The sequence below is a fragment of the Dreissena polymorpha genome, chromosome 4, assembly GCF_020536995.1.
Source record: "Dreissena polymorpha isolate Duluth1 chromosome 4, UMN_Dpol_1.0, whole genome shotgun sequence".
Taxonomy (NCBI): domain Eukaryota; kingdom Metazoa; phylum Mollusca; class Bivalvia; order Myida; family Dreissenidae; genus Dreissena; species Dreissena polymorpha.
The window spans coordinates 51,442,947-51,462,389 of record NC_068358.1 but is presented as its reverse complement, the minus strand read 5'-3'; the positions used below and the strand labels follow the sequence as shown (position 1 = coordinate 51,462,389).

General features: G+C 34.8%; 1 protein-coding gene across 1 annotated transcript; it reads right to left on the bottom strand.

The window, feature by feature from the left end:
* Nucleotides 1-1,004: 1,004 nt before the first annotated feature.
* LOC127879694 (actin-binding protein IPP-like) lies at nucleotides 1,005-12,911 on the bottom strand. Its single transcript, XM_052426690.1, has 4 exons — nucleotides 12,795-12,911; nucleotides 8,446-8,677; nucleotides 3,253-3,337; nucleotides 1,005-2,207 (listed from the first exon to the last, which is right to left on the bottom strand). The coding sequence occupies exons 1-4, from the start codon at nucleotides 12,809-12,811 to the stop codon at nucleotides 1,993-1,995; spliced, it is 549 nt and encodes a 182-aa protein (XP_052282650.1). The 5' UTR covers nucleotides 12,812-12,911; the 3' UTR covers nucleotides 1,005-1,992.
* Between the last annotated feature and the right edge of the window lie 6,532 nt (nucleotides 12,912-19,443).

Below are 19,443 nucleotides of genomic sequence, written 5' to 3'. Positions count from 1 at the left end.
TCTATATAGTCCTGCTGCCTACTTTAAGTTGGGGTATACAAAGATATATTCCCTCTCACAAGACAGGTTACAAGTTATTTAGCAAATGCTTTAATTTTGATTCAGATGACAAATAGAAATATTGGGATACACAATACATAACACATTATTTTCCCGTATTGTATAAGATGATCTTTGCAAGAAAATAATTATAAATGTAACAAGCAAAATATCGATGTAATGCAATAACATAATAAATAAATACAGAATACTTAAGAACATAAACATTAAGACTAAATATATGACTTGACACCATGTACAGTAATGTTATCACAAACATTCTTAACATCACATCAATTCATATTCTGAAGAGTAAAAATTGACATTTGTTATTTAAATATATGTGTAAATATATGTTAAACACAAACTTATCTAGTGTTCAACCAAATGTTACACAAACATTTAATTGGTATTTCAAATTCAGTGATAAGTAGCCAGTGTTCTGCTTTAGGCCCAATATTTCATGTGAAATTCATTTTCTTTGATCTTGGTATCCTTGGGGACTTGTGTGGAATGTGGACACTCCTTATAGCAAATGGTGGTCAGGTCCTGGTTGGCTTGGGGCTATATTTGCAATGTGGACACTCCTTGTGGCACACATTTGATAGGATGCATGCAGAAATAGCCTTGCAATGATACCTGTGGGCTGGCATGGGCTGCATCTTGTGACATCTCTTCAATTTCATGTCCAATTTATATCCACGCTTTACAATATTGGATGTATATTGCTTTCCCCCAAATATGTAGATCGTGTTTCTTACGGTTGTGTACCCATAATACCTCAGCAAGATTGGCACACAATTGCTTTTTAACTGTGGAAACTTAAATTCACACCATTTTCTTTCTTGGACATCAAATCTATGTCCATCGGATTCGAAAATGTTGTCAGTAATGTACGGTATTGTAATGTACACACAGTCATTCAGAGCAAAGCACTTGATGGCATCAAGAGAAGAATAGCAAGGTGCAATGGAGTAACGCTCAATGCTGACCTCACATTCAACCATAGTGTCTAGGAGCAACAGATGCAAACCCCTGCAATCTAATTTCTCATAGTGGCCTTGTGTGGGTAGAACTAATACAATTATACACACATATCTATCTTTCACAATACAGGTTTGTATATCTGAACCGACATCAGAACAGATAACTTTGAAGGGATTGTAACTACTATGGTTCCCAATGCTTACACATACGTGAGAGGCTTTGGGGTTGGTCTTATCTTTACACATGGCAACCACGCAACATTTGCCTGTAGCATTAAGGAATAAAACATCTTTTACCTTGGAAATAGTCAAAGATTCGGATGCACTTTTGCTAATGAAGAGCTCATCACTTGACCATTCATTCATCCCAAAACTGAACTTATAACACTTAATATTGTATCTGGTTGTTTCATCCAAACAGGTCCCATAAAGTCTATCAAATACATGTAAACAGTTAGTGCTGGCATTGTAAGTTAGACTTGGAGTTTCTACTTCCCATGGTATGTCAGCAATACGTACCCAGCGCTGCTCATCAAGAAGATACACAAATACTTCCTTAGTCCCTGAGCTATTTTTATCCAAGCCACCAAGAATAATTATTGCATTTGCTTCACAGCTAGTTGGTATGCTTTGATCTGATTTGTCATACCACTGCTTACAGGTGTTTGAATTCTGCACATACTTGCATGTTTCAACGTAGTCTTTACAAAATAAATAGCCCATTTTTGAGAGATCCAAACTGCAAAACATGCTCTCAAAGTATGTTTCTCGTTCCTTTGGGCAATGCTCCACCCATCGCACCAAAAACTGGAAAAGTAATGCCCTTGAAACATAACTCAGGCAAGGTTTCTTAACAACTTTCCTGAGAATATCAAGCGGTAGTTCAAGTGCATCTTGTGTACGGAGCACTTGCGGAATGTGCCCCCAAAAGTACATCAGCAATTCATCATAGATATCAGCAGAGTACCTAGTGGCCAAAGAAAGGTGTAACACATGTTGAAGGTGAAACATTTCTTCTCAGGTAATCAAAACACATGGTTCTCAATCTGTCCAACTGAAGATAGTCAGCAAGTTCTAGAACATCCTGTATGTTGCTCCTCATTAAGCTGATTTGACTTGTGTACATGAAGCACATTATCTCTCGTACAGCTTCAGACTCTCCGATTCCAATATTGACTCTACCTGGCATTAAACAAAACAAGTTTAGGACAAAATTCTATTTGAGCGCCACTCTGGGAAAACCAGGCTAAATGCATGTGTGTATTGTCATGACTCGTCCCAGATTAGACTGTGCTGAATGCACAGACTAATCAGGGACAACACGTTGCTTTAAAAAACAAGAATATCAGTAAAACTGATGGATGCTCCCCGATGATGCGCTTTGTCAATGTATGTGTTAATAAACACCTAAACAAATCTAATATTAGCCTCGGTGACCTTGACCCCAGTGACCTCAAACCTCATCAAAAGGTAGAGGTCCATGCAAGGTACCTACATGCCAAATATGAAAGCAATTGGTAAAGTATTGAAGGCGCTATGAGAAACGGAAGCAAAAGTGTGACAGAAGGAAGTCTATTATTAGCCTCGGTGACCTTGACCCCAGTGAACTCAAACCTCATCAAAAGGTAGAGGTCCATGCAAGGTACCTACATGCCAAATATGAAAGCGTATGGGAAAAGTATTGAAGGTGCTATGAGAAACGGTAGCAAAAGTGTGACGGAAGAAAGTAAGGAAGTAAGTAAGGAAGGACAAACTGGCAACTATATGCTCCGCCGAAATTTATTTCGGGGAGCATAAAAATTAAGCAAGTCACTTCTTAGCTGAAATCCACTTAAGGTGGAAAGCGTCGTCCCTGATTAACCTGTGAGGACACTATGCATTTACGTTTAACACTGTTTTCCAAGAACACAGCTCATTTATTTGTTAAGTGTAGGGGCATAGGTCATTTACAAATCATTATTACATTGAAAAGCATAAATAAAGGTTCATATGAATACATGCAGAATTTACAGAGATTTGCGCTTGATGCAGGCTAACACAAAATTACAACATATGATTGCATTAATTTAAATGCCAGTAGTATATAAACTTCAAAAAACACCAATTAACAACAAAAACAAAGTTACAAAATGGTTAGAACATATTTTATTTAAACATTCATGTGCATTTTGGCCAAGGTCAAAGTGGAGGTAACCCAAACATATTTCTGTTACATCACCCCTTATACCTTCCTGTCTTTCCTTCATTCCACTGTTGTAGAGGCCTTCAAAAAATGGGTACTTCCGCAGAACACTCCAGTGTGCCTTCAGCTCCTGTAACATGAACATACTGTCATCAAATATGAACTGTGTCATTCAAAAATGGGTCTTATGCCAGTGTTTTTTTTTATTCAAAATCGGGTCCGGTAACCCATTTCCAATGGAAAAAAGTATATATTTTTCTCAAATGGGAGCTAAAAATTCCCAATGGAAGGTTTCAAAAAAAAAAAATTGTTGTTTTAGATCTCAATATTTTGTTCATCTCCCATCCATATAAGTTCAACCTTTGTAAATATAATACTGGACACACTTGTATCCTCAATTTTGAAGCATTTTTTTAGCAAAACAACAACAACACTAGTTTTCAAATTTTAGTCAAAACGCCACAAATTTTCCCAATCTAAAGGGCCCTGGCCCCATTCCCAAAATGGTGAAAAAAAACACTGAATGCCATATCTGGCCAACGTTGCTTATGTGTTGCCTTAGCATCAGGAACTGCCATGTTCGCATAAAAAGCTCCCCTATGTTTCGTGGTCTCATTAATGGAAAGGGTAACTCATTATCAGACTGTGTGCTACGCTGGCCTGGTATGGCATAAAAGCTGATAAAACCCATTTTTGAAAAGGTCATGTGTAATAGTATTCAGAAAACTCCTTTATATTTATATATTGATTACATATTGATTACAGTAATTACTGTGCAGCTTCAATTTCCGTTGCTTGTTTTACTTAGCAACGTTGGCATGAAACAACTTTAACATGGCTCAGTGTTTGAACTTTGACTTATATACTCCTTATTCTTGCAGTATCACATTTCTTAAAGTACATGTATTTAAATTTCGCTCCCTTTTTGCTGTTTACATATCAGAAATTCAGAATTCATGACATAATTTCCATTCCTTATCAGAAAACAGTTTTAAGTGTGATAATGACCAATATTTTGGTAATTTATTGTTCCGTCAGAAACATTTTTTCCACCAAATTTAACAATAATCTCATTTCTATTTTCAGTATTCTAGTTTATTTCCAACTTATAAACACTTTGTCGCTCACACTGTCCCTTTTCCAAATCTCATAAATTATAAAATTTTACCAGCTAGCACCCACATGTTACACATCAGTATGCAAATTTTATATTGCTTAGGATAGGAAGCACCTTTAGGTGCATATTTTGTCCAGAGGTTTATATATAGTGTACAGAGGTTTGATGTCAGAGTAGACGTTTTATAATAGCGATTGCAAAATTGAAGCTTCTTAGCAAATATTATATATACTAGAACTCCGCGAGTTGGATGTGTCGCCTTTTACCCTTTTTTGTCCTATTTAGTAACATATTGAAATTGAATAAGCAAAACTTTTTTTAATGAATGACCAAACTAATTGTGTATGAATATTGTAAATCTAATAGCAAACAGACAAAAACACACAGACAGACCAAACACAATATGCCCTCCTTTGTGCTACAATTTGTCTATTCTTAAATTCTAAACTGCTATCCACACAGATTTGTGGTGGCTGTAGTACGTTTCTAGTTCAACAACATCTTTATAACTGTCAAAGTTCAGGAATATCAAATTGTTTATTATTATTATTATTATTAAAAATGCTTAAAGTAAAGCTCAAGACATAGAAGTTATGAACCTTTTTTGGGTCGCGGTCGCAGATTTCGAAATCTAAATCAGACCCTAAGTTCGAGGTCAAGGTCACAGGGGTAAAAACTTTTATGCCCATGGAAAGGTCTTGTCCAGATACACATGCCTACCAAATATGACAGCAATATCTGAAGGGACACAGTAGTTATGAGCCTTTTTACAAGTCAAGGTCGCAGATTTTGAAACCTGAACGCTGACCTCAAGTTCAAGGTCAAGGTCCCAGGGGTCAAAAGTTTTATTCGCATGTAAAGGTGTTGTCCAGATACACATGCATACCAAATATGAAAGCAATATCTGAAGGGACACAATAGTTATAAGCCATTTTCGAATCGCGGTTGCAGATTTTGAAACCTGAACGCTGACCTCAAGTTCAAGGTCAAGGTCAAAGGGGTCAACAATTTTATGAGCATGGAAAGGTGTTGTCCAGATACACATGCATACCAAATATGAAAGCAATATCTGAAGGGACACAGAAGTTATGAGCCTTTTTCGAATTGCGGTCACAGATTTTGAAACCTGAACGCTGACCTTAAGGTAGCGCACCTCTAATGGGTACATATCCAAATATAATTTAATTAATTATTTTCCTAATCAGCATCATTTCACTGAACTACATGCAAATTTGTAGGTAGGCTTTCCATGCTTTTAAAAAAAATATACCGATTTTTTCAAAACCACCCTCACGCTCGGCTTTGTCCATTTTATTTTCACCCCTGGGGTATATAAAAGTTCAATAATTCATTCAAATTTCCAAATATGGGCATGCAGTTGGTGTGTACAGATGCAGTAAAGGTGTTTTAAGTTTAAACATGATGAAATAAGTATTCTTTTACAGACATTTATTTTTTACAATTTTTTATCTATGGAATAGCGCCATGAAATGTAATTGATTTCAGCCAAGTAAAAATTGGGTCGGTTAAAAACAAAGTGTCATAAAATTTAAAATAGTATCATTTAAGTTATAGTTTAAACTTAATTTTTATAGAAACACTATATACAGCAAAAATACCAAGAAATAGACAGATTTACCGTTTACTTTTTGAAATAAAAATTAAAATGCAACATGCATCATTCGTATTTTCAGCAGTAAATTACCCAATTTAGCCATAACGTTGTTTTAATTTAAATAAAGAGCTGCGCCATGAGCGCATGATACGCCCGTCGTTCGCCAATGAAGTAGTAAGGTAATAAATAACCCTTTGAATCATTTTTTTACTTCAGTTTATTTGTATTTGAATACATGGTTTATTTTATAAGTACATGAGCATGGAGCGCCGTCTCCTTGACATTCAACAAAGTCCCATAACTGTGGAACAACAATTCAGAATTCCGTCAAAAACGAAAGGGGATCAGGGTTTATCAATATTAAGATTGTGTTGAAATTTGACAAAAAATCCATCGAAGGATATTTGAGCTACGGTAGGACATTCAATGAAATAACGAAATTTTGACGAACAAAGTCCCATAACTCTGGAACGACAATTCAGAATTCCGTCAAAAACGAAAGGGGATCAGGGTTTATCAATATTAAGATTGTGTTGAAATTTGAAAAAAATCCATCGAAGGATATTTGAGCTACAGTAGGACATTCAATGAAATCACGAAATTTTGACGAACAAAGTCCCATAACTCTGGAACGACAATTCAGAATTCCGTCAAAAACGAAAGGCGATCAGGGTTTATCAATATTAAGATTGTGTTGAAATTTGAAAAAAATCCATCGAAGGATATTTGAGCTACAGTAGGACATTCAATGAAATCACGAAATTTTGACGAACAAAGTCCCATAACTCTGGAACGACAATTCAGAATTCCGTCAAAAACGAAAGGGGATCAGGGTTTATCAATATTAAGATTGTGTTGAAATTTGAAAAAAATCCATCGAAGGATATTTGAGCTACAGTAGGACATTCAATGAAATCACGAAATTTTGACGAACAAAGTCCCATAACTCTGGAACGACAATTCAGAATTCCGTCAAAAACGAAAGGGGATCAGGGTTTATCAATATTAAGATTGTGTTAAAATTTGAAGAAAATCTGTCAAAGGATATTTGACGTAGCGTACGACATTAACAGACGGACAGACGGACGCGGGGTATACCATAATACGTCCCGTCATAGACGGGCGTATAAAAATTGAAGGATGTGTATACAATTTTCAACATATTTATCAATAAACATAGCTTATATGCTATATTAAATCAAATTATGTTAGAAAAGAAATAAAACGCGTCGCAAAAAGAATGCGATGTCGGCAAGATTCGAACCTGCGCGGGAAGATCCCAAAATATTTTAATTCCATCGCCTTAACCACTCGGCCATGACAACTTCATATCAGTGCAACTTTAAATGAGATATCCATAAGTAAACAGGTACAAAGGCTAGTTGATCTTTGAAGAAATCGCGAAATCGTTTTTTTCAGATGATAATTGGATCAAAGTCAATATTTATAGTGAAAATAATGTAATCTAAATGAATTAGGTAAACATATATCAAAATTCGAAGTTTGAAAAAAATAAAATGCATCTATCGGAAATAATCGATCGTTGAAGATCGGCATTGATCGTAAAATAAATCGCGGGAAATCATTAGAGGTGCGCTACCTTAAGTTCAAGGTCAAAGTCACAGGGGTCAAAAATTGAATGCGCATGAAAAGGTGTTGTCCAGATACACATGTATACCAAATATGAAAGCAATATCTGAAGGGACACAGAAGTTATGAGCTTTTTTGAATCACGGTTGCAGAGTTCGAAACCTGAACGCTGATCTCAAGTTCAAGGTCAAGGTCACAGGGGTAAAAAATTGTATGCGCATGAAAACGTGTTGTCCAGATACACATGCATACCAAATATGAAAGCAATATCTGAAGGGACACAGAAGTTATGAGCCTTTTTCGAATCGCGGTTGCAGATTTTGAAACTTGAACGCTGACCTCAAGTTCAATGTCAAGGTCACAGGGGTCAAAAATTGTATGAGCATGGAAAGGTGTTGTCTAGATACACATGCATACCGAATATGAAAGCAATATCTAAAGGGACACAGAAGTTATGAGCCTTTTTCGAAAAGTGTGACGCCGCGACTGCAGCCGCCACAAGTAACACCTATAGATATGTCCCCTGACCATAGTCAGGCGACACAATAAACTTAGAATTAGTGACACACAGTCTGTTGACCTACTTACTTAAGAATACCAATATGGTGTCAAATGCCACAACAGTGTACAATATGGTTTCTTAACTGCCTTACGTGCAGCCAGGTCAAGATATCATTGGGATAAAAATTTCTGGAATGTTTCAAGATGACTGGACGAAAAATGTGACAACTAGAGTGTTAACAAGCTTTTCTTTACCTAGTTTGTAACACCACATGACCCACTCTACTTGGCACAAACAATTCCACCAAGTTTCTTTAAAAATGGAGCATAAGTGTGGCATCTAGAGTGTTCACAAAGACTGTTGATGATGAAAAATGGTGATCACAAAAAAACAGGATAAACTACTTGAAAGTACCTGATCACCAACTATAATAGTAACATCACACTGGCCTGACTTCACCAATGTTTGTTGATAGAGATGTTGATGATCTAGCACTATGGGGCCATCTTCATTCCTCACTTGTATAAGATGAGCTAGCACTATGGGGCCATCTTCATTCCTCACTTGTATAAGCCCATCAGTGGATGCACAAGGTAAGGTTTCCATCACCCCATAATTCTTTGTCCGTAGTCCTGATGTCTTCAATCTATCAATGTATAACATTAACATTACTGAACATGCTGACATTTAACACATTCCATTAAAATAATATTAATATTATCAATATTATTGAGTTAAAACAAAATGTAACAAGCAAATTCGTTGAATTGATTTCCCAGAGCAGGGGTGTGATTGAGGTGAAGTCTGAGGTGAGGAAAATCTGTAGACTGATGTTAACTATGCGAATCGCGTGCATAATGCAATGACAAACCTTAAAACAAATATTTTAATAAACACTATTTTAAACTTATTAACAATATTTATGAAAACCTTTTTAAATGCACATTTTACCTATTATGCATTGCCCCCAGTATTAAATGTGATCAAAATCAATGTGAACAATGATGGCAATCTTTCGTTTGAGCCTAATGTCTTTAAATTCGTAATAAGGTCAACAATGTTCAACCACAGGTGGAAGTAACGCACCCTGGATAGCATATGGGCCCAGGACCCCAATATATTCAAATAAATATATAAAATCATGTTTTAATAATGAGAGAAAAATTGACAAAGAGTCATGAAAAAAAAATCCCCACCCTCTGATATTGGAATCATACCAAGGTCATTAACTACAGTCAGTCAACCAGTTTAGAATAATGCTGCAAAAAAACGTTAATTCTTTTGACCGCAATAATTTCTTTCGGGATTAAGTGTCAATGTGAGAAGATGTAAAAATAAAGGGTAAAATTTATTTTGTATGATAACAGGTTAGGCAAGACGGAATATGCAGTTTTTTGTCAAAAATAGCAAATTAAGTTTACCCTTCGGAAAATCATTTAAAATAATTCAACTTACAAAATTAGTATTTTAAAACATTGTCATGGCATTTGTTTTCAATCAGCAAACAAGTTTATTTGAAAATAATAAAGCCTTCTATATCCATATGCACATTTCAAAACATAACTCATTCAATCAGTTCCGGTTAACTTTTTGCTGCATTTATCTCCCGTGTAAGCTAGTCCAACTTGTTGACGCTCTCAACTATTAAGCTACTTTTTATATAGACCGTTCCATAATTTAGTCATTACATAATTATCTCCCCTGAATTCTCTCCGCGTCCGCCATTACACTGCTGCTTATCAATCGGTAACATATATAAGAGAGCACCGATTATTCAACGGATGAATTTCTTTCTAAATTCTAAGGCCGTCATTACATGGTCTTGGTTATCTTCGAAAACTAACACATTGACACATTAAAAAAAGCATTTAATTAAATTAAATGCAATATTTTTCATTTGATTATTTGCATCAATCTTTAAATCGTGTATGCCTTTGCATTCCAGTGTTTAATTGCCCCTTTGTTCTGCATACTCCGATTATCTCGTTTTGATCAGATATTGTCCAGACTTAACTAACCACATGGTGTCATAAACCACACTGGGTGGCAGATGACAATCTGGTCATTAAACACAATTGATGATGCCACCATGTCTCATCTTCCTGGTAGTCTTAAGCAGTCATTTGGTAAGATAATTTTCCTCCGACATACTTAACAGTTGCGTAAATAAGATATGTTACATATTTTACAAATTAAAAGTTATGTCCAATATAGAATATCAGAAATTGTACACCGTAAAGATACTAGCCCGTTTAATTTATGAAAAAAATAAAGTATTTAAAAAATATATAAAAATAAAACATTTAACGTATTTAGCGGGTATCGGTTAAATAAAACTACGTCATTCCGTATGAACATTTGATGTTACGGCAATGCACGAACGATATCATAAAACAATAAATTACATTTGACACCAAACAGAGGTAAAAAATATTTAAAAAAATATATATGTATATAAATATATGTGTGTTAAAATGTTAGATATGTGTCACTCATACTCACTAGTAACGAGTTTTCAATAAACATGAGTACACAGTTCAATTTGCATCATATGAAGTTGTGTTTTTTCAGTTGTATGTTAATATTCCTCAATAGCGTCATTCTTTGTACAAAACCCATCAAATTAAAATTACATGTAAATACTGTCATGTCCTTTGCTTTTAATATGGCTTTGTAGTATGTTTATTTTCAAAGCACTCCTTACACTTTCTAACACTCATTTATTTATCACACTAGCGTCCGCATGCCATTGATAATTATATTTTTATAATTAGATGTATTACTATTATAATTTATTGAAGCTTTTCTGCAAAAAAATATTACGGCTTATGCATAGAGCTCTTTATTGTGTCAAATTGTCGGCCTTTCAGTCTTCAGATAATCTTTAATTTGATGCTTATGCCGCGTTTTTAAAGTTGCAAATGAATGTATTAATAAATTCGTTTGGCGCTTAATAATATATTTTTGAAATATTATTTAGGTGTTTTTTTATCTGAGTTTTTTGTGTGGATTAATTGACTAAACATTTGGAGTCGTTATCCATATGTTTTGCGTTACTTCAAATACCTATAAAATACAATGTTTAGTATTTTTAGCTTTATAGCTGTTAAATGATTCAAAGATGAAAATATAGATATATCACATAGATCGCATTCTCTTCATCTTCCGAATAATCACATAAAAGGTCGTCAAGATCAATATCACTCTCTCATGATAAAAAGCTCGTTTTTTAACGTGACAAAATTCCATCTAAAAAAATAAATATAAATCCAAACCACAATTTTTTATCTCTGATATCAGTTAGAACAAGAAAAATAATGGAAGACGTATCAAAAATATCATACTTAATATAATATGTAATGATTTTGGAATGTAGATTTTTACCAAATGAGATCAATTACAAACAATTAGCGGTAATTAATTGCGCGAGAATCTTTTATAAGTATTAATTAAAATATAATCTGCTTGATGTTGCGGCTATTAAAATCAACACAACAATACATGCGTGAATTGTTTGTGAAACGTTAAAAGTAACAAGTCTAATCAAAGACATAGTATGAGCGACTGAACCGGCAAATTTTCACCGATGATTACCACTTGATTACAGATAACAAGGGACAAAATTGTCACAAAACCAGGTTTTCATTGTGAAAAAAAATCTGATAAAGGGAGAAAACTCAAACTGAACTTTTGAAATGACCAAAAAAAAAATAACCCCCTTTGTAAGTGTTTTTTTTTTTTTTAAATCTATTTTTAGTCGTGGCGACCTTGACATTGGAGATATTGACGTGATTCTTTCGTGGGACACACCGTCCCATGATGGTGAACAAATGTGCCAAATGATTTTAAAATCTCACAATGAATGACATAGTTATGGCCAGGACAAGCTCATTTATGGCCATTTTTGACCTTTGAATTCAAAGTGTGACCTTGACCTTGGAGATATCGACGTAATTATTTCGCGCGACACACCGTCCAATGATGGTGAACAAATGTGCCAAATGATTTTAAAATCTGACGATGAACGACATAGTTATGGCTCGGACAAGCTCATTTATGGCCATTTTTGACCTTTGAACTCAAAGTGTGACCTTGACCTTGGAGATATCGACGTAATTATTTCGCGCGACACACCGTCCAATGATGGTGAACAAATGTGCCAAATGATTTTAAAATCTGACAATGAACGACATAGTTATGGCCCGGACAAGCTTATTCCGCCAGCCCGCCAGCCCGCCAGCCCGCCAGCCCGCCAGCCAGCCAGCCAGCCAGCCAGCCAGCCAGCCCGCCCGCATTCGCCAATCTAATAACCAGTTTTTTCCTTCGGAAAACCCGGTTAAAAAAACAAATACACGAAAGCATTTTAAACATTTTATTTGTAACAATCAATCTCAACTTCAAACAATCATTTAAACAACAAAAATGTGATAATCGCCTCACATTAATTCATTAAGTAATTTATTTATCCGACAACGGTGAAGCGGGTATTCTCTATGTCTTTGGCTTTTGGAATCGCAGACTCGCACACGTTAGCAGCAGTGTAATGGCGGACAGTCACGTGACTGACAATATGGCGGCGGTCAATTTATCGATTATGGAACGGTCTATTGGTAATATTTGGAGCGTCCAACGGCTGAAACATTCGATATGTGTTGGAATTTTTTCATTCTTTGTCTTTATTGTTGCGCAAGGTTTTTGTGCGCAACATTCAAGCCCCGATATAAGACACTTAATATCAGCGGATTGCAATAATATTTACTTACCTGTGTAGATAATTCATTTCTCGATAATATTCCGTAAAAATTATGTAATGACACTTTTGCACGCCTGATCAATTTAAATCCAACCACTATTCATTTTTCAATATCTCTCGATTCGCTCGTTGTGTAGATATAAATCGATAACACGACCTCGGTGTAAAGCATCTTGTTTAAATGCGGAAGAATAAACAGCGTAAAATACAGTTTGCGTTCGTCTGTTGTGGCGCGGAGCTTTACATAGTAAACCGATGTTATTATACTTTTCTGGAATAATTTAGCATTTTTTTTTTCTAAAGTGACTATGAAAAAGTTCTAAAATAAATTTCATCGTTTATTTTTATACTGTATGTAACAATGGTGGTATTTATATATTAATTATACTTAATTATATTGTTCTACGAGTGCGGGTTCGTTAATGTTCAGGAAGATTTAAGACATGTAAACCTTTTATAAGGTTATTTTATACTTTATTATAGTGCTACATATTAAATATTCAATGTTGAATTCCAGATATGAAGACAACCATTTATGGAATGGCTGCTTTACCCTCACGCACTGATCTTACACACAGGATTCTCCGTGCAGATGTTAAGCTCTCAAAGAAGCACGGCTCTTAAATTACATTTGAAAAAACATGTCCTTCCAGCTCAACCCATGAAATACTACTGCCAGAGCGGGAAAGAAAACTTGCCCAACAGATTCAATGTACAGGAAAGAAAATAGGCTAAAAACAACTATGCACACAAGGGAGACAACTTTTAAATAGAATTTGGGACTGGTTACACACTTCCCCCAGCTCAGAAATGATGTCCTCATCATAACATGTGTATGTCCATAATATTTGTCAAATGTCACAAGAATTTCCCTGTCACATAACATAGTCTGTCTTACATAAGAAAATACAAACTTACTATGATACAGTACTATACCAATACAATAAAGTAAGCATTACACCAACTTACAATACATTACCACTACAATTGTACAGTAACTAACTATACAAGTACAAATATACAACTCGTAAAACTAGATCTGTACATACTACAGATACAGACTACTAATACTTACCATGTAGCCAGCACATTTAGCTCTCCTCTGTTTTTAATATGTGTCCTCACATAGACTAACACATATTTAGAACAAAATAAAACACACAACATAGAATATAAATTATGTATCAAACATCTGGCTATTTGATGCAACACAATGCATACTGATTGTAAAAAAACACACAATATAATACACACATGAAAAGCAACAACAAAATTTTACATACAATATCATTATTACACAGTGAGTTTGCAAATCTATTGCATAATACTATTTATAATTCGTTTTACCATATCTGGGCTCATTGTTTCAATCAATTCACTGTTCATAAACTCTTCGAGAATAGTGAACCATGAATTTTCTCGCATATTTACACATGCATACATTTTAAAATCTTTATACCTATCTGGGACATTTCTTACTCTGTCTGACCTTCTTGGTGCAGGTTTTGGTATCTCTCTTCCATCTTGATCTTCAACACGCTCTCTAACCTCATTCGATGACTCGATTACATCATTCACTTGCACACTCTCCCTTTCTTCAGTACTTGGTTCTAATACCTCATCAACATTTTCAGTAAGAACAGGGCTTTCTTCTACATTTACACCATCTTGGTCTTCACTTGTAACTCCTACATGTTCAACATTTTCAAATGTACTGTCATCTTGAATGACAGTATTTGGACATTCAGTATGTCCATTATCTGATACATGAACTACAACTTGATCATCCGTAACAACAGTCTTCGTTTGGGCGTCCCCAAATACAAGTTGCACTAGTTCATCTTCTGACTCAGTGACGTCACTTTCTTCCCCATCAAGTTTCTCTTTTACAGAAACATTTTCTTTATACTCGTCCGGTACCGGTTCTTTTTGTCCTGCAGAATCATTTATCCTAATGATTTCTTCATCTTGATTTGCAACCAAATGCAAATGATTTCGATGTAGAGTTTTTATACTTTTTGTTTCTAAGCCCTGAACTTTATAAACTGGCACATTATCATTAATTTGTTTAATTACAGTATAAAGTTCTTCTTCAAATTTGTCTGATATCTTATGTTTTTCTTTGAAAGCAAGTATCTTGACCAAAACTCTGTCCCTACTTCAAGTTTAGCTGCTTTAGCTTTCCTGTCATACACTGACTTTTGTTTAAATTTTGCTTTATCAATGTGTTTTTCAACAATATCCCTGGTTTTCTGCATTCTACATTGCAAATCCGCAATATATTCTGAAAAACTTTTCTGATTTGAATCAGGGTTTGCTTTCTCAAAAACAGCATCAATAAACAATTTTGGTTTACGACCAAACATCACTTCAAAGGGAGACAATTTAGTGGACTCATGAGGTATGCAATTATAGCTATATACTAAAGAGTTTACATATTTCTTCCAATTTTGTTTTTCTGAATTTTCCAATGTTCCAAGCATGTCTAAAAGTGTACGGTTGAATCGCTCTGGACCAGAGTTTCCTTGTGGATGATAAACAGAAGTATGTGATTTTTTAATGTTTCCAATTGTACACAATTCTTTGATGATTTCAGATTCAAAGTTGGCACCTTGGTCACTATGTAACCTTGTAGGTATACCATAGTGCACAATGAAATTATTATAGAATATTTCTGCAGTAGTTTTTGCAGTTTGGTTTTTTGTTGGTATAGCCATGGCAAACTTAGTAAAATAATCAGTAATAACCAAAATATTTGAATATCCACCCTTACAAGGTTCAACACTCAGAAAATCAAAGCAAACTAACTCCAAAGGATATGTGGTATTAACATTTATCAATGGAGCTCTGATGTTCGTTGAGGTTTTTCTTCTCAAACATCTGTCACAATTTAAAATCCAGTTTTCAACATCAGTTAACATAAATGGCCAGTAAAAACGCTCTCGCAGCAAACGTGCTGTTCTGTCTTTTCCGGGATGACCAACATCCTTGTGTAGACCACAAAGAACTTGTTGCCTATAAACTATAGGTAAAACTAATTGTTCAACAGTTTCATCATTTTCCCTAATCTTTCTAAATAAGATTCCTCTTTTAATGACAAAATTACTAAATTGTTTTTTCATTATTTGGTCTTCTCTGGAAAACATTGTGGAATTATTTTATCGATGGTGGCTATTCTCCATTTGTCAATCAAAGGATCCATTCTTTGTTGTTTTCTAATTTCTCTTAGTTCAATTTGAGCCATTGGCTTTCCAGGATTTTCAGTAATTTCAACAATATTGACATTCATTGATGGCAGTAGTTCTACAAAAGGTGGTGAAATACAACCACATATTGCGTTCACTACATCAGTGTCCATTGAATACTTACCTGACTCCAGTTGAGAATATGGTTAACGGCTCATAGCATCCGCATCTTTGTTATTTATACCTCTACGGTATTGAATGTCAAAAGAAAAAGAACTTAATGCTGATACCCAACGTTGGCCAGTAGCATCTAATTTAGCAGTTGTTAAAATATATGTTAACGGATTATTATCTGTTAACACACGAAAGTGATTGTTGGTCAAGTAATCAGAAAACTTTTCTGTTACTGCCCATTTTAGAGCTAAAAACTCCAATTTAAAAGCTGAGTAGTTTTTTTCAGATGGGGACAAAGATCTACTAGCGTATGAAATTACGCGTTTGAGCCCATCTTGTTCTTGATATAAAATTGCACCAAGTCCTTTGGAAGAAGCATCAGTATGCAATTCAAAAGGAAGTTTAAAATTGGGATATGCCAATACAGGCGAAGAAGTTAAAATACCTTTCAAAAGTTCAAAACTTTTCTGGTGATCTGCACCCCATTGCCATTCTTTTTTAGACTTCAATTTCCCTTTTTTTTCACTAGTGGGTGGAAGTAAATCCGCCAAACAACGTGTAATGGTGCTGAAATCTTTTACAAAACGACGATAATATCCTGCAAAAGCAAGGAAACTTCGAAGTTCATCTGGATTTGTAGGTGTTGGCCACTTACTAACTTTATCAATTTTTTCAGGGTCAGTTTTTACTCCATCACTGCCCACAACATGACCCAGAAAAGATACATTCTTTCTAAAAAATTTACACTTTTCAGGTGCAAGCTTCAAATTCCAAGATTTTAAACGTTCAAATACTTGTTCTATATTATCCAAATGTTGTAAGTTTTGCTATAAATAATAATATCGTCAATAAAAACGACACAAATTTTCATGTTTAAATCACCAAGACATTCAGTCATTGCTCTCTGATATGTGGCAGGCGAATTCGTCAAACCAAAAGCCATTTTATTAAACTCCCAAAGTCCAAATGGTCCTAAAGTAAATGCTGTTCTTTGTTTATGTGATTCTTCTATTTCAATTTGGTGATATCCTGACTTCATGTCCAAAGTAGTAAAGTATTGAGCACCATTTAAACAATCAAATATTTCTTCAAGTCTTGGCAAAGCATAAGAGTCTTTTATTGTTCTTTCATTCAAAGTTCTGTAATCGACACACATTCTTAATTTCCCATTGCGTTTCCTAACCAAAACAATTGGTGAAGCAAATGGTGACTTTGATGGTCTAATTACACCACATGAGTGTAATTGTTCTAAGTGCTCCCGCACTTCGTCAACCATGTCAGGCGGTATACGCCTATGACGCAATTTAAAAGGTGTGTCATTCGTCAAGTCAATTCGGTGTGTAGTTTCTGAACATTGACCGATATCTGTATCACTTGTTGAAAAAATATCTTTATGTTTTAACAACAAAGTTTTTAATTTCAACAATTTGTTCAGCAGTAAGTAGATCATTATTTTCGATCACAATATTGTGAACAATTTCTAATCTTTTGTAATCTAAATCACTTTCTTTCACATTTGTAATTTCCGTTGTTATGGTTACAGGTTGTAACTCCCCTAAAATTGCTTTAGGTTGAATGGCAACTGTGTTTGTTGTCAAATTTGACAATGTGACAAATATTTCATTGTATTTACCAAATTCAAACACATTCACAGAAGGTGTAACATCAATGAAATCTGGAATGTGTGCATCAGTACAAGCTACAGTTATAACACTTGAAGATGGATAAGCAATGTGTTTATCTGTATAACATTTAAAATTTCTTACTTCATTTGGCTTCAACAAAATAGTCTCTCTGTTCAAACTTCTTACAATTGCAACTCTGCCATTGTTTCTTTTCAAAGACTTTTCTCTCAATGAAATAGCTCTAAAGCTCAAATACCATGGTGTATGTAACTTAGCTTTCTGTAAAAACTGTTCACCAAATGTATCATGACATTCTTCCAACAATCTGTTCAAAATATTGGTTCCCAGAATAACTGGTACTTTTGAAGAATATTTTGTGTCGGGTGACACTAAAAATAAACAATAACTTGGTTTCGAACTCTCAAGTCCTTCACAAATGTGTACTTCAAGTTCAATAAAACCAAGATATGGCAACTGATTACCATCAGCACATTCAATGTTAAGTAAATCATTCAATGGCTCTAAGCTGATGTTTTTACAATTATTGTTGTAAAAACTTTCTGAAATGATACTTACACAAGATCCAGTGTCTAACAATGCTCTGGTATTGATGTTACTTAACACTATACTTACCTCGCTGATCTCCCCTACTAATGTGGGATCTTTCATAGATTTAGTGCTCAGGTTCGATCCCCTAACTGGAGCACAGTCTAGTTTGGGCACTGAGCTTGAAAATGTCCAGTTTGTCCACATTTATGACAGGATCTGGCAAACGTAAAACTGGAGGTTGGCCTAGAGGGTCGAAAATTTCTACCTACCTGACTTTGGAAACCCCGCCTTTCCCCTCTATTGGGATAAAACTGTCCTCGCCTCTCACCTCTACTGGTATAGGGTCTGTACTGAACATGCTCATACTTACCTGATTTTTCATTTTCAATTTTATCTATGCGTTCATTTATTTTTTTCAAAAGGTTCTTGATTTCATTAATCTCAGAAGTTTCAGGTGTTACTACTGGTTTACAAGGTTTTGTTACACTATTCTTTTCATCAATCAAATCCAATTCTAATTTTCGCAGCTCAATTTTAAAGGTATCATAATTATTCACAGTATCATGTTTGTATGCTGCCATGTGTTTCAACTCTTTTCTCAAACCTTGGTATAAAACACCTTTCAAAATTTCAAAATCATTCTTTTTAACACCACCTACACCCACAGCTTTATCAAAAAGATCTTCCACTCTCGATGCAAAAGATGACACCGATTCATTGGGTTTTTGTGTACAATTATACAAACTTCTTAGAATAACTTCCTTACTTTCAATGTCACCATATACACTTTCTAATTTAATCAAAACTTGTTGAAGATTCACTCCAACACCTAGCCTCCTAAGACTTTCTGCTGCGTTTCCTTTGGCAGCCTTTCGTATACCATGTAATATTTGTTCTTGACTGAACAATCCTTCAGCCAATAGAGAATCAACTTCAAATTTAAAACATGGCCAAGAAACTTCTCCCTTATTTTGTTCCCCACTAAAATTTTGTATTTTAGGGAAATTAAAGGATGCAAACTGTCCCCCATGAACATTACTTTCGTTATCAGTATGTACAGGGTCTTGTTTTATAATCACATTAGACTTTGTTTTTGGCTTTACTACACTAAAATTGTGCATAAAAG

Excerpts from the sequence above, each read along its gene's own strand:
- LOC127879694 (XM_052426690.1), bottom strand. Across the intron at positions 3,338-8,445 it reads CTATTATAGTTGGTGATCAG|GAGCTGAAGGCACACTGGAG; the intron begins GTACTTTCAAGT and ends TTCATGTTACAG. Across the intron at positions 2,208-3,252 it reads AATGAAGGAAAGACAGGAAG|GTAGAGTCAATATTGGAATC; the intron begins GTATAAGGGGTG and ends GTTTAATGCCAG.